At 32.7% G+C, this 17,318-nt stretch overlaps 2 protein-coding genes across 2 annotated transcripts; both read right to left on the bottom strand.

The window, feature by feature from the left end:
* Positions 1 to 2,128: 2,128 nt before the first annotated feature.
* Positions 2,129 to 4,746, bottom strand: LOC108212229 (zinc finger CCCH domain-containing protein 42-like). Its single transcript, XM_064089787.1, has 5 exons — positions 4,438 to 4,746; positions 3,067 to 3,135; positions 2,470 to 2,715; positions 2,302 to 2,333; positions 2,129 to 2,204 (listed from the first exon to the last, which is right to left on the bottom strand). The coding sequence occupies exons 1-5, from the start codon at positions 4,744 to 4,746 to the stop codon at positions 2,129 to 2,131; spliced, it is 732 nt and encodes a 243-aa protein (XP_063945857.1).
* Positions 4,747 to 13,122: 8,376 nt separating this feature from the next.
* On the bottom strand, positions 13,123 to 16,953 carry LOC108213093 (UDP-glycosyltransferase 82A1). The gene is made up of 2 exons (XM_017384834.2): positions 16,358 to 16,953; positions 13,123 to 14,177 (listed from the first exon to the last, which is right to left on the bottom strand). The coding sequence occupies exons 1-2, from the start codon at positions 16,839 to 16,841 to the stop codon at positions 13,270 to 13,272; spliced, it is 1,392 nt and encodes a 463-aa protein (XP_017240323.1). The 5' UTR covers positions 16,842 to 16,953; the 3' UTR covers positions 13,123 to 13,269.
* Positions 16,954 to 17,318: the final 365 nt, after the last annotated feature.

Consider the following 17,318-nt stretch of genomic DNA (forward strand, 5'->3'; position numbering starts at 1 on the left):
CGACGCTAAAAGTCCAGTTTGTAGTAGTGACACTAGTTACCTCCAAATTGCCTATTATATGAATTTTCGAACAATTCACGATTCTTATATATGAATTAGCGAAAATTTGTGTCTTGTGAAATCTACTTGCTTAGATGATATTTCTCTCATGCTTTATACATATTGATCGAAATTAATAATAGTTATTGATATCAGTTGAATGAATTCAACAAAATCAACATCCTTCCGTGGATTTTAATTTTCATGGGCCACGTGACTTCAACTTTTCAAGGAAATAAAAAATTTAAGTCACGGATAGAATTTGTTCAAAAAAAAAAGAAGTCACGGATAGAAATGACGGCAAGCGGCCGAATTAAGTTGGTCGAAAATAGCAGCCGAATTTAGATGGTTGAATTTAACGACCGCTATCTCATTTCCAACTAAGCTAAATACCACATATCTCCTGTGAATATGCAGGCACATGAATTATATATATAATCTTAACACTTAAATCATGTTTAATTGTTAGGATCAACATATAAGAGACTATACAATTAAATATCCCATGCAGCAAATAGTATCAACTTTTAGTTTTTTTATGTATCCAACAGGGTCTAATAATTTTTGGAATTTTTTCATAAATAGCCAAGATTAAAAGAAAATTTCAAAAATATTATCATTTTCCAAAAAAAATTGCAAAAATATTATATTTCAAAAAATATTTGTAAAAATACGGAGGTTGCATTTGCAACCATATCTGCAACTGTTATCAACCGTACTTGCAACCATGAATGCAATTTTTTTTAAAAAATGCTAAAATAATATGAAGTTACATAATAAGTTGCAACTTGTTGCAACGACAAAAAAATGAGTATGCCCCTGCGGGATCAAAAACAAAATCAACAAGTTGTAATCAAAAGCAACCTGCACCAACCAAAACTCAAAAACACAAAAGCAAAGTGTAGTGAAGAGAGACGATGAGGGTTAGGGTTAGAAAAAACTGTCGTTGGTGGGAGCGTCGTTATAATCATCGTCCAACGCCCGTCAAGAACACCACAACGATTGTACTCACTATGAATATGCCTAGGGTTTCGCGATTGGAGAAAGTACGGCCGAGGCAATCACCGGATAGAGAAAGAGCAAGGAGAGAGATAGAGAGAGCGAGGCGAGATGGAGGCTGAAGAAAAAGGGAGGAGAGAGAGAGAGAGAGAGAGAGAGAGAGAGAGAGAGAGAGAGAGAGAGAGAGAGAGAGAGAGAGAGAGAGAGAGAGAGAGAGAGAGAGAAAATGAGCTGAGAGAAGGAGATGGGAAGAAACGTGGAGAGGCAAGAATAAAGAACCGTATATAAGCAAATGAATTGTAGATTTTTAAAAAAGAAAGTAAAATGCAATTTTTGGGAGAAAATTGTATTATTGCAATTAAAATGTTAAAAAGAGGTATACTTGGTAAATACCCATAGTTTTTTTTATGTAGCTAACAGCAAATTGTTGGAACAATTTAACTAGAAACACAACTGAAAACTGGGTTTAAATTAAAGGAGACTTATATGTCTGCATCATTCTTAAATAGAGAAATAAGTTGCACTACTTATACTATTTATAAATACTAATAACACTTTAATATGGCGCAGCCAAGGAGAATTAAACAGCAATTACAAGTTCTGGACCAGGCATGTGTTCATTATAAGGCTGCTGCATCAGATCAATACTCAGTTTTTACCTTGAGTGGACTGGTGGGAAAGCTGAGGTGGGTGAGCTTCTTGGGATCCAGCAGGAGGAGCCTGAGCTTCAGGAGATCCCGCAGAGAGAACTTCAGCTTCATCAGATCCAGCACGAGGAACCTGCATGGGTAGGTTTGCTGGATGGTTAAATCTGCATGCTGGTCCCTCCTTGCAGACCCCATAGCCACCATAGAATGCACAGGCCTCAGTATCCTAAATCATCAAGAATTAAAAAAGGTAATACAAATTTTATTAGTCTACAGATATGAACCTATAGTAACCTATAGCAACCTGGTATGAATTACTAATTAATGTTTCATCGAAGTATAAGGGAATTTCACTTACAGATCTTAGAGGCAAGCCGCTGTCCTTTAGAGTGCAGGAGGAAACTTTGGGGTTAAGAAACCCAAAGCCAATATTGAAACTTCCTTCAGGCTGCTCTTCTGGTTTCGGAGATCCTATAGTAAGCAATCTTGCCTGGTTCGGCTGAAAGGGCTCGGCAACAGCTGCAGCAGTTTTCATAGAAAATGTGGTAGGGATTGACGAGGGGCTCCATTCTTTGTAGGGTACCTTAGGTAAAGGAGAAATAGCACAGAAACTTACATTAAGATATAATCTGAACTAATGAAGCTTGTCTGTAACCCAGACATGGAAGATATTTAGTCTTAGGTAAACAAACAAAATCATACGATATCTGGCTCTTATCTTAGCGACCTAATTACCAGTTGTGAGATGCTGCATATATATATAGTCTAATATACTACTAAATACCTGATTACCACTCCATTCAGAGGATGGAAAAATTTGTTCCTGTTGATACATGTAGGGGTTTCCCAGACCAATTTCATTTACTGGTGCAGTAAATGACCAGCTGCATTGCATAGTATCTTCCAACCCTGTATATCCAGAATGAAGGAATCCTCCTTCCATTGATGAAGGTTCCGAATTATCAAACCAACAGTTTAAACCATACTGGCAGGAACCATTTTGCCTGTAGTGAGGGCATTCTTTCGCTCCCTGATAAATTGTAAACAATATCATTTCTAGCCTAAAGTACTTCAAGTTAAATATCCCAATCATTTTGTTTGAGAACTATAGTGCTATGATTTATTGTAGGAGGATTAAGTTAAGATATTCTTTAAAAAACATACATTAGCAAATTTTATCCTAAATCTGACATGATTAACCGCATTACGTATAATACATTTTAAATTTCTTCAGATAACTTTAAAATAGTATATGTCTTACTATAATATATGAGTTTTGAAAATATATATATGAGTTGTCAAAAGAAATTGATAAATATAATTATCATGTCCTATAAGATGAAGTAGAAAATAAAAAGTTAAAGAAATGACTGAATAGTACTTGTGGAACTGGCCGGCCAGTGAAATTAAAGTCAGAAACTGGAGCCACCACGGTTTCATTTAAACATCCCTACATGTAAAAATATTTATTTAGTTAAACATCACGGTATATAAAAAGATCATATATTTTTACGAGGCATTGCCCCAAATTATTGAGTGATTTCACTGTGCCCATAATGGGGTAAATCCGGATCCAACTACAGTGGGTGTAATGATTTCATAGTAAAAACAGACTACATATGTGAAGCTAAGCATAGTGATCCACAATTTGTGAGGCATCATTCGTACTAAAAAATGGGAGGTAAGGTTGAGGAACAAATATGTCAACTTTCTAAAAATGAGTGTAAAGTGCTAATTAAATACCCCTAGAATTTATATATATATATATATATATAGGGTAGCACTGCATAGCATACCCTCTTATATGGAGTTACGTAGCACACCATTATAAATATATACATAATATATATTCTATTATATTTTTTATGAAATATAATTGCAAATTTTGATTATTAAACCGAAAACAAAGTTATACAATTTTTTTATTCCAAAGATCATCTAAAATTATGCAATATCTCAACATGATTATATAACAGAATAATAATCATCCAGAATTATTCTGTTGTAGAAACAGTTTCGAAAATATACTTTTTTAATCAAATTTAAAGTGTTAAATTACTTAAAATAGATTTATTTTATAGTATTCTATGTTAGAATCACGTTTTATATGTATTCTATAACAGAATTTATAATAAAATTGATGATTTATATTGGCGCGCTATGTAACTCCATATAAGAAGTCCCTCTTTGGAATGTTGGCCTATATATATATATATATATATATATATATATATATATATATATACATATACACACACACATATATATACATACACACACATATATATATACATATACACACAGAGATGTACAAAAGATCTGTTCAGACCGGATCCAGATCGGGCCAAAAAAATCCGAATTTTTTTAAAACCAGATCGGGCCGGGCTGGGCTTTTTTTAAAATCAGGCCGGGCCGGACTTTTCCAAAAATACTAGGCCTGATTTAGTTATAAAAAGCCTGGATTTTTCAAAAATCCGGATTTTATTGAAAATACGAGGCTTGTTTTAGGCCCTCGGACCGGGCCGGGCCAGACCGGGTTTTTTTCGGATCGGGTTTTTCAGATTTTTTTTCAGATCGGATTTCAGATTCCAGATTTTTTGAACATCTCTACACACACACATATATATGACCATAACCAATTACTCGGTATCCATTCAAACAAAGAAACTCAAACAATTAAATTCATGTTTGCATTCTAATACATGAATTAACATAAATTTTCAAAAGAACAATCAAATTAAATTATTTATACCTGAGCAAGCTGATTGTATGGATGGTTAAATTTGCAATTGGATCCATACATGCACCAACCATAATTCACAAAATAGAAGCAATTCTTCACCTCCCGCCTTAGTGGATAGGTCTGTTTCCGATCTCCATCTTTGGACACCATAGGACCTCCTCGGGCATCCTCATTTTCATTCACAAGATCCTTCATAGCTGAATTCTGAAGCTCTTGGCTCAAAACATCATCTTTCTTGTAACCTAACACTTCAAGACCCTGATAATCACTAAAATTAATTGTTCCAAACCTCAAGCTCTTGTTGCTAGTTCCCTCCATTGTCCCTCCACCCAAGAATTATAAACCCTAAGCTCAAAAAACAATCTCTTTTTCTCCCTCCCTGGTTAAGCGCAAAGACTTGTAAAAAGTAATACTTCAATGAGGTCATTTTAAAGAAGGAAAAGAAGAGTGTAGAATATTGTAGCATTAAATTTCTAGATTGAAGTTGGATTTTGCAATGAGTGCTGCAAATTTGTCTTATCTACGGCGATATTTATTGCAATCTTAATCTACTAATGTATCTAGGGAGAAATTAGTTAGATAGTTATTTATAGCATACATGACATTTTGCTCTCATAAAAGATAATTGGCCCTCCTGCCATCTGTTTTTGAATACTATGTACTTTTAAGGATGTATGTTTTTCTTTGGGCGAGTGAATTGTCTGTAAAACTGAAATATAGGCCCACTTGATGAATATTAAGTTTGGGCCCCCAAAACATGTTTTAAGTGGAGACTATAATCCCATATAAATTGAAATAATAGTTTATGAATTAAATAATATTTAAATAATTGAATATTATGACACATTCTTTTTATTATTTAATCAAAACATTTCTATTTGTTCGACGTTTAACAATTGATGTAAAGGGCACCTAACTCTCATTCTCATCATAAGACTTCTTGGGCCCCTAGCTTGTTATTGAATTGAATTGCTAAGGTATCATATATAAGGATTCGAGGAAATCTATATCTACTGATCACAGTTTCTTAAAAGAACTCAATTGCAAGAGGTTATCTTGGCTAGAAGATTTGTCTCAATCAAATTTGTCATAGATAAAAATATAGTCACTTGTAAGCAGAATTGGTTGAGCACATAATTGAGTGGGACAGAGGGAGTATATCATAGCAAGATATTTATGATTATTTATTATAATTATAAACAAATATTATAAATTTTGTTACTTTTCAGAGTTGCAATTGAGGTTGCATATGTAGTCTTACCTTATTTAAAAAAAAATAAATTCAAAAGTTGGATAGTATTGAAAAATCCTTAATATTATATATCTTGCAACGGCAAGCCATTTCTGATAACAATAATATTAACGAAACTTACGTACTATCCAGTATTATATTGGTATAAATAAGAACTTATTTAATTAAAAAATCATATTTACATATTATTTTTTTGAATTAAGTTATTAGAGAGGTTTTAACATTCTTATTTAATACAAATAAGTACTTATTAAGTACAGGTTACATACTATTTTCACCTATATATAACTAAAATGTGGAAAATAAGATAAATCTTATGATACTCTCAAGACCTTGAAAGGGGAATCTGCAATGGTACCAGCGGTGTATTTTATAAATTTGTAGGAAAATAATATATGAAAATTCAATGAAGAACATGACAAAATGGAACTCAACATTCTTGCATCCTCTGACATAAGTTTAAGTATGGAACATGATCAAATAAGCTTCGACAAGACCGTGTACAAAACAGAGCCATCGTTTTGCTTATCTAGCCAATCTAGGCAACTATGATCTTCTTCCCAAAAGCTGACATGTTTAGTTCTGTGGTCGTCAGTTGGAAATCCGATTGGGAGAATTTGTGGGTGATCATCAGACTCGTCATTAGTATTGATCAGTTTCGGTTGTTTGTTATTGTTGCAATAATGATTCGGGTAAGTGAAGACTAGGAGCCATCCAATAAGGGACCTGGATCTGTCCATGGTTCTGTTCCAGAAATTAAATCTTGCTTGTCTTTGAGCTGATGTTCCGATTAGCCATGGCAGATCTTCTGAACTTACGCTACGCTCCACTGATTTCAGCAACATTGGACCTTGAGATTGTGGAATACCTGTCAATTTTAGTTGTCGAATCAAATAGATAAGGTGTCCATTTCACCGTGTGCATATTATCACATGCTCTATATAATTTATTTTTAATATTTTATTTTATCAAATAAAAACTTGAATATGGAATTTTTGTTTGAGGATAAAAAAAAATCGACCATTCAATTAATACATCTTAAATTAAGTGTCTAGAATTTCCTAATTTATCCAATTTGGGACGGATTGGGTACATAATACGTTCAACACTCATGAATTAATTAAATTCATATTAGATTCAGTTATAATAAATAATGTATATTATCTAAAACGTATGAAAAGTAAATTTTAAAAAGTTTAACATGTAATTTTTTTATATAAAACTAACATGGACAAAATTTTTGGTAAATGAAAACAAGGAAATGAGGTCAGTATAAACTTGGACGTGGCATATATAAGTATATATAAAAATTCTTCAAAATTTAATGTGTTTTGAGAGTGTGTTCATCAAAGAAGGATATATGAAAATTTCTAAAAAGAATTTGTGAAATGTTATAATGTTAAAATGGTAAGTGAATAAATATGAGAGAGCAAAATCTTCATATTAAATCTTATCTAAAATGTGGTTAAAGATCCAAGTAAGAATTAAGGTAGCATTTTTTTAGATAAAATAAAATGGGCTGAGGACTGAATGAAAATTTATTAAAAAAAACTTTTATGAAGAAATAAGAAGTTACAAGAAAATAATAACTATTGATCAAAAAAAAAAATAACTAAAAGTGAGTTTAAATTTTTTATGATAAAAATTCTAAGAAACATGAATAATAGAGTGACACTTCCAAAATATGTGGGTTACATTTATAATATAAATAGTTAAGAATAAGATGATCAAATAAATGAAAATTATAAATATATTTTCTCATATTTATTACATCTCGATGAGAAACACATCACATTTACAAGTTTAATTTTTCTTAAGATTGATTTCATGTAGGTGTACACATTTCAATAAATAATGTACTGAGCAAGGAATGCTATAAAAAGAATCGCCTCAGCATATTTCGAACGAAGAACTTGTGATTAAACAAAACACTTGAGTAATAATATTGTTTAATTTACTTTCAAAATATAAAGTGATAACAATATTTTATGTAATTGACTTTTACAGATATTGTGCATGTGCCCGATAAAAATATTATCAGTATTCAAAACAAATTGCAAAAATATTATATTTCAAAAATTATGTATAAAAATACTTATAATTATATGTGCAACTGTTATCAACCACGAATACATTTTTTTTTTTTAAAATGCTAAAATTATATTAAGTGACATAATAAGTTGTAACTGGTGGCAACGACAAAAAAATGAATGCCCATTGTAATCAAAAGCAACCAGCACCAACTAAAACTCAAAAACACAAAAGCAAAGTGTGGTGAAGAGAGACGACGAGGGTCAGGGATTAGAAAGAGTTGTCGCTGGTGGGAGCAATTGTCAGTCCAACCAACACCGTCGTTCGATCCAATGCCAGTCAAGAACACCACAACGATTAATGTCCTCACTCTGAATATGCTAGGATTTCGTGATTGGAGAAAGTTCGGCCGAGGAAATCACAGCATCAGAGAAAAAGCGAGGAGAGAGATAGAGAGAGCGAGGAGAGATGGAGGCAAAAGAGAGAGGGAGGAGAGAGACAGAGAATGAGCTAGAGAAGGAGAAGGGAAGAAATGGGGAGAGGCAAGAACAAAGAACCGTATATATGCAAATAAATTGTAGATTTTTAAAAAAGGAAGCAAAATGCAATTTTGGTAGAAGATTGTAGTATTGCAATTAAAATGTTAAAAAGAGGTATACTTGGTAAATAGCATAGTTTTTTTATGTAGCTAACAGCAAATTGTTGGAACAATTTTACTAGAACACAACTGAAAACTGGGTTTAAAAGGAGACTTACCATGTCTGCATCATTCTTAAATAGAGAAATAAGTTTCACTACTTATACTATTTATAAATACTAATTATAACACTTTCATATGGCGCAGCCAAGGAGAATTAAACAGCAATTACAAGTTCTGGACCAGGCATGTGTTCATAAGGCTGCTGCATCAGATCGATACTCAGTTTTTACCTTGAGTGGACTGGTGGGAAAGCTGAGGTGAGTGAGCTTCTTGGGATCCAGCAGGAGGAGCCTGAGCTTCGGGGGATCCAGCAGAGAGAACTTCAGCTTCATCAGATCCAGCACGAGGAACCTGCTTGGGTAGGTTTGCTGGATGATTAAATCTGCATGCTGGTCCCTCCTTGCAGACCCCATAGCCACCATCGAATGCACAGACTTCAGTATCCTAAATCATCAAGAATTAGAAAAAGGTAATACAAACTTTACTAGTGTACAGATATGAATACCTGTCATCTCGAAAGAGACACACCCTCCCAGATAACCTGGTACAAATTACTAATTAATTTTTCATCAAAGTACATTAGGGAATTTCACTTACAGATCCTAGAGGCTGCTCTTCTGGTTTCTCTTCAGGCTGCTCTTCTGGTTTCGGAGATCCTATAGTAAGCAATCTTGCCTGGTTCGGCTGAAAGGGTTTGGCAACAGCTGCAGCAGTTTTCATAGAAAATGTCGTAGGGATTGACGGGCTCCATTCTTTGTAGGGTACCTTAGGTAAAGGAGAAATAGCACAGGAACTTACATTAAGATATAATCTGAATGAAGCTTCGGGTGTAACCCATGACATGGAAGATATTTGACTCCACAAACAAACAAAATCGAACCAAATCTGGCTCTTATCTTACCTCTCGAAAGCAAAGGGCATTTGTAGAGAATGTGTTTTCTCTTACTTAAGACTTTATCTTAGTTCAAAAATGTTAATACTTACACTAACACAAAAGCTAATAAGATTAGACCTCCCTTTAGCATTGCAAAAGGCTGCGGGGGAGAATGATTTTAATTGATTAAATCTCAATGGGACTAGACACATTAAAGTGACAGTTTAACATCCAGGAGCCTCATGTTAAGCGATCTAACCAGTTGTGAGATGCTGCATATATATTTAGTCTAATATACTACTAAATACCTGATTACCACTCCATTCAGAGGATGGAAAAATTTGTTCCTGTTGATACATGTAGGGGTTGCACAGATTAATTTCGTTTACTGGTGCAGTAAATGACCAGCTGCATTGCATAGTATCTTCCAACCCTGTATATCCAGAATGAAGGAATCCTCCTTCCATTGATGAAGGTTCCGAATGATCAAACCAACAGTTTAAACCATACTGGCATGAACCATTTTGCCTGTAGTGAGGGCATTCTTTCGCTACCTGATAAATTGTAAACAATATCATTTCTAGCCTAAAGTACTACATGTTAAATATCCCAATCATTTTGTTTGAGAACTATAGTGCTATGATTTATTGTAGGAGGATTAAGTTAAGATATTCTTTAAAAAACATACATTAGCAAATTTTATCCTAAATCTGACATGATTAACTGCAATATGTTTGATACATATTAAATTTTTTCTGATAACTTTAGAATAGTATATGTCTTACTATAATATATGATTTTTGAAAATATATATTTGAGTTGTCAAAAGACATGGATAAATATAATTATCATGTCCTATAAGATGAAGTAGAAAATAAAGAGTTGAAGAAATGACTGAATAGTACTTGTGGAACTGGCAGGCCACTGAAATTAAAGTCCGAAACTGGAGCCACCACGGTTTCATTTAAACATCCCTACATGTAAAAATATTTATTTAGTTAAACATCACGATATATAAAAAGATCATATATTTTTTTTTGTTATTCTTGAATGTTAATTCATACAGACATATTATTATTCATTATTATTGTTTAGAGAGAAGAAAAAATAATTTCCTAAAATTAAAGAACTTGGGGAGAATAAACTAAAAAGAGAACTCCAATCGAACATGTGCAAAGTTACACAGGTCATGTATGTTTTAGTGGCCTCTGATTCCTGTATGAACAAGCATAATCTCATACACTGCTATCCTTTTATACAATCATTGGAGATTTAATTCGGCAACAAGTCTTTGTGGCAATAATTAAGTAACAATAGGTGTTGTCAGGACAAGCTTTATCACCAACCATCAAGAAAGGATAACACGTTTTTCCTATTTTTTTTTACGAGGCATTACACCACATTATTAAGTAATTTCACTGTCCGTGCCCATAATGGGGTAAATCCACATGCAACTACAGAGGGTGTAATGATTTTATAGTAAAAACATATTATATATGTGAAGCTAAACATAGCGATCCACAATTTGTGAGGCATCATTCCTACTGAACAATGGGAGCTAAGATTGAGGAACAAATATGTCAACTTTCTAGAAATGAGCGTAAAGTGTTAATTAAATACCTCTAGAATTTATATATATATATATATATATATATATATATATATATATATATATGACCATAACCAATTACACAGTATCCATTCAAACAAAGAAACTCAAACAATTAAATTCACGATTGCATTCTAATTAGGGCTGGTAATTTTGGGTCGGGTTCAGGTCGGGTTGACAGTCGCGGGTCAAAAATTTTACCCAACTCGAACCCGACCTGCACTACCCGTGGGTAACCCGAACCCGACCCAAAAATTAATATTTATTAATAAATATATTTTTAAAATAATAAATAAATATTAATTTAATTCAAATAAATTAATTTTTATTAAATTAAATAATTTTTTATTAAATTTAACTAACAAATATTATAAAAATAATATAAATATATATAATATTTATATTATATATTAATTTTCGGGTAATTTCGGGTAACCCAAATTCAACCCGAAAATGACCCGTTTTTTCTGGGTTGATTCTGGGTCCACCCGAATTCGACCCGAACCCGAAAAACTCCAACCTGAATTCGTATTTTACGGGTCGAATTCGTATCGGGTTGTCGGGTCGGGTCCAATATTGCCACCCTTAATTCTAATACATGAATTAACATAAAACTTTCAAAAGAACAACCAAATTAAATTATTTATACCTGAGCAAGCTGATTGTATGGATGGTTAAATCTGCAATTGGATCCATACATGCACCAACCATAATTCACAAAATAGAAGCAATTCTTCACCTCCAGCCTTAGTGGGTAGTTCTGCTTCTGATGATCTCCATCTTTGGACACCATAGGACCTCCTCGGGCATCCTCATTTTCATTCACAAGATCCTTCATAGCTGAATTCTGAAGCTCTTGGCTCAAAACATCATCTTTCTTGTAACCTAACACTTCAAGACTCTGATAATCACTAAAATTAATTGTTCCAAACCTCAAGCCCTTGTTGCTAATTCCCTCCATTGTCCCTCCACCTAAGAATTATAAACCCTAAGCTCAAAAAACAATCTCTTTTTCTCCCTCTCTGGTTAAGCACAAAGACTTGTAAAAAGTAATACTGCAATGAGGAAAAGAAGAGTGTAGAATATTGTAGCATTAAATTTCTAGATTTAAAGTTGGATTTTGCAATGAGTGCTGCAAAATTGTCTTATCTACAGCGATATTTATTGCAATCTTAATCTACTAATGTATCTGAGGGAGAAATTAGTTAGGTAGTTATTTATATCATACATGACATTTTGCTCTCATAAAATATAATTGGCCCTCCTATCGTCTGTTTTTGAATACTATTCCTTTTAAGGATGTATGTTTTTCTTTGGGCGAGAGAATTGTGTGTAAAACTGAAATATAGGCCCACTTGATGAATATTAAGTTTGGACCCCAAAACATGTTTTAAGTGGAGACTATAATCCCATATAAATTGAAATAATATATAGTTTATGAATTAAATAATATTTAAATAATTGAATATTATGACACATTCTTTTTATTATTTAATCTAAACATTTCTATTTGTTCGGCGTTTAACAATTGATGTAAAGGGCACCTAACTCTCATTCTCATCATCTTCAGCCCCTAGCTTGTTATTGAATTGGATTGTTCAGGTATCATATATAAAGATTTGAGGAAATCTATATCTACGAATCATAGTTTCTCAAAAGAACTCAATCACTTGCAAGAGGTTATCTTGGCTAAAGGATTTGTCTCAATCAAATTTGTCATAGATAAAAATATAGTCACCTATAAATAGAATTAATTGAGCACAAAAATGAGTGGGATAGAGGAGTATATTATAGCAAGATATTTATAATTATTTGTTATAATTATAAACAAATATTATAAAATCAGTTACTTTTCAGAGTTGCATATGTAGTCTTACCTTATTTTAAAAAAAAAAAAATCAAAAGTTGGATAGCATTGAAAAATCCTTAATATTATATATCTTGCAATGTCAACTCGTTTCTGATAACAATAATAACGAAACTTATGTAATATCTATTATTATATTGGTGTAAATAAGAACTTAATTAATTAAAAAATCATATTTACATATTAATTTTCTGAATTAAGTATTTCGAGAGGTTTTAACATTCTTATTTAATATCCTGACAAAAAAACATTCTTATTTAATACAAATAAGTATTTATTAAGTATAGGTTTACATACTATTTTCACCAATATATAACTAAAATGAGGAAAATAAGATAAACCTTATGATACTCTCAAGATCTTGAAAGGGGAATCTCCCGTGGTACTAGCGGTGTATTTTATAAATTTGTAGGAAAATAATATATGAAAATTCAATGACGAACATGACAAAATGGAACTCAACTAGTGACAAAGTCGATCAAATAAGCTTCGACAAGACCGTGTCCAACTACATTCTTGCATCCTCTGACATTAGTTTAAGTATGGAATCAGTAAACCCAGCCATATTATTCATCATTCTGAATCTAGCTTCTTTTCCCATCATTCTCTCATTCAATTCCACCAATCTTTTATCTATTGTATCATCCTTCACTAAAAACTTTATACCACTTTCCAAATCTTGCTTTCCCAATCCGCTTAATCTAATGCCGAGTCGCCAAACCTCAACAATGTACTTGCAATTCAGAAACTGATCCCCGGCAATAGGATAACATAACATCGGTTTCCTGCATTGTATCGCCTCCACAGTCGAATTCCAACCGCAATGTGTTAAATAACATCTCACAGCCTTATGTTGAAGAACTTTCAGTTGCGGTGCCCATGACACAATCTGGCCAAACTGTGAAACCTTTTTTATATATCCTGTTGGTAATCCCTGACGCCAGTTGGCTCCTAGTACCCATAAAAATGGTCGTGCCAAGGCTTCGAGGGCTAATGCTAGACTTTTTACTTTCGTTTCTTCAATCGGGCTAACCCAACTTCCAAATGAAATGTACAAAACAGAGCCATCGTTTTGGTTATTTAGCCAATCTAGGCAACTATGATCTTCTTCCCAAAAGCTGACATGTTTAGTTCTGCGGTCGTCAGTTGGAAATCCGATTGGGAGGATTTGTGGGTGATCATCAGACTCGTCATTAGTATTGATCTGTTTTGGTTGCTTGTTATTGTTGCAATAATGATTCGGGTTAGTGATGACTAGGAGCCACCGAAGGGACCTGGATCTGTCCATGGTTCTGTTCCAGAAAATAAATCTTGCTTGTCTTTGAGCTGATGTTCCGATTAGCCAGGGCAGATCATCTGAACTTATGCTAGGCTCCACTGATTTCAGCAACATTGGACCTTGACATCGTGGAATACCTGTCAATTTTAGTTGTCCAATCAAATAGATATTATGTCCATTTTACGGTGTGCATATTATCACACGTTTCCTCCATAACAACTTAAAGAATGGTTGATTTTTTTATCAAATAAAAATTCGAATATGAGATTTTTGTTTGTAAAGAAAATTTATCAAACTACACCGTTAACACTTATATCCCGAGCAAATTTTTATATCCAGAGCTAAAAAAAAGCATGAAAAGACGAAATTACCCTCACACTATTTTTTTTCTTTTGTTGTTATTGTATATGCACGGGACAATTTTGTCTTTACATACTTATTTGCTCTGGATATAGCATTTCCCTATTATGTGTCCAGAATCTCATAATTCATCCAATTTAGGACGGATTGAATAAATAATACCGTTCAACACTCATGCATCAAGTAAAGTTCATATTTTATTCAATTATAATAAATTATATTATTAAAAGTGTATATTATTTTTAAAAAGTTTAACATGTAAGTTATTATATTAAATTAATATGGACTTAATTTTTGGTAAAAGAAAACAAAGAAATGAGGTCAATATAAACTTGGACGACATGGCATATATGATATATATATATAAAAATTCTTCAAATTTTAAGATTTTTTGAGGGTGTGTTCATCGAGGATATATGAAAATTTCTAAAATGAATTTATGATACGGTATAATGTAAAAATGAGAAGGAATAAATATGAGAGCAAAATTTTCCATATTGAATATCTTATATAAAATGTGGACAAAGATTGACGTTAGAATTAAGGTATAGCATTCCCTTAAATAAAATGTAACGGAAAGAGAGGATAATAAATATATATTAAAAAATATGGACAAAAGAAAGGTATAACAAAACAGTGACTAAAGAAAATTATGACTAAAAGTGAGTGAGTCTAACTTTTTTATGATGAAAATTTTAGAGAAACATGATAAGGAAGTGAAATAAACATTTTTAGATTTCTAATTCAAACAGTTAAGATTTATTGATTATGAAATGAAAATTATAAATATTTGCTCTAATCATCTTCAATTTAAAATACAAATTTTATTCTATTTTCTCATATTGTACGACATCTGCATTAGAAACACATGACATTTATCAATTTAAATTTTCGTAAATTTGATTCCATTTAAGTGTACACATTTCTATGTATAATAATATACTACTGAGCAAGGAATGTACTATTAACAGAATCGCCTCAGGATATTTCGAACGAAGAGCTCTTGTGATTAAACAAAACACTTAGTAATAGTATATTGTTTACTTTCAAAATATAAAGATATGCTATGCAGAGGTTATTTATTTAACTTGAATGTAGTATTTTAATTGTACGATTGCATACTAACATATATAGTACATACTGCCTCTATTGTTATCTTCCGAAAGAGAAATTTAAAAAAAAATGAAAGGAACGAACAGAATAATTGATTACTAGTATTTGTTATGTACAATCGTCATTATACATGCCAAATCAAGAGTTAAAAGGATTCGTCAAAATTAATGATAAAGAATATTAAGAACTATGCAACATGTCTTCGGATCATTCCCCGTTTATCCCGTGATAGGTATTTTAAATTATATAATTAATAACTTATGAAATATGTGTCATAGATTAACAAGCTCATATAATTAAATTTTAAAATATGCATCAAAATTCAAGTGATTAATATAATTTGAAATGGATGAAGCAACTTTACAGAGAAATATTTATAATTTTGTTAGTATCTGTCAATTCATTCCCTCCGTACTAATTAATGGTTTGTACAATTGTCAATTATATCCTCGATTTATGATAAAACAATCGCTGAGATTATACATCAATGACTATAGTGTGACAGGTCAAAGGGCTGTTCACCAAACGAGCGGTGAACAGCAAGCTGGAGCTCGTTTCGATACCTCTCGTTAAGAACTCGAGCTCATAGATATATATATGAGGTTTTCCTTACCTTTTTAACTTTGGGTTGAATATGTAGCTTTATTTTTACGAGAACACAAATTGAGTTATTCATCATTTATTTGATTACTATAAAATCTATGATAATGTATAAGCTTAACAGAGTCTGTGTAAGAAACTTGAAGAGGTAACAGAGGAATGATCAGAACGAGAATTCTTGGAAGTCGGATGAAAATAACAATTGTATTTGCGATGATTAACATGTTAAAGAACAGAAAGTCACCTGAATCAGAAATAAACCCGGTTCGGATCATGTCAGGTATGGCTTTGATCAAATGATATATTTCGACCATAGCGGGCCAAAATCCCGCTACTGGTATCCCCCTTTGCCTGCCAACTTTAATAGCCCATGAAGCCAACAAATCTACCATCAAACATGCAATTACACCCCCACCTTGTTCCTCCTCTGCTCGAGACTTCACAAGTATTCTTTCCAGAGACGCGGGCATAACGTTTTCCATAGCTCTTTCCGTGGCAAAGAAGTCACGAGGACTCCCTTCTTCGATCCCGTCCGGTATTCCAATAAAGGAGATCTCATTCCACCTGTCGATTTGATGTGATATCGAACGATGAATAAACTCTGTGGTGATGACTACAGGTTCGAAACCCTGACGAGCGAGAAGCGAAGCTAATTTGATTATGGGAGTGACATGCCCTTGTGCCGGATAAGGAACTAAAATGATTTTTGGTCTGTTTTGGTTAGTCATAGATTGTTGCTTTTTACGTAGAAGCAACTCTGTTTTACATGGGAGAGGAATGGGACTTGGTTTATTCTTAATTTATAGGACTCATGATCAGAGGAAAAGGGAAAGGATAAATAATTAAATGTGAAATTGTAAATCCATGTTCTTATTGAGGGGCATAACTGTTTGTTTGGCTGGTTACAGTTGCAAATAGTTATATATACAGTTGCGCATAGGGGGAAATTTGTTCCAACCATCAACTTAGAGCAAATACACAATGTCCTAGCAAATGCCTTATAAATATAATAAAATAATGTGTCGTAGTGATTTAGGACATCATCTTAATATATTAACTCCAACAACATGCCTCATTATTGTGCCTTATTATTAAAATATTAATATATTTGAATTGTTATTGAAGGGAAATGAAAAGGAGAGAGGAGAGAGATGTAGTGGAATGGTAGGATACTATTTTTTTTATTGAATAAGGCATGCATAGTG

Source organism: Daucus carota, chromosome 3 (assembly GCF_001625215.2).
Source record: "Daucus carota subsp. sativus chromosome 3, DH1 v3.0, whole genome shotgun sequence".
NCBI lineage: Eukaryota > Viridiplantae > Streptophyta > Magnoliopsida > Apiales > Apiaceae > Daucus > Daucus carota.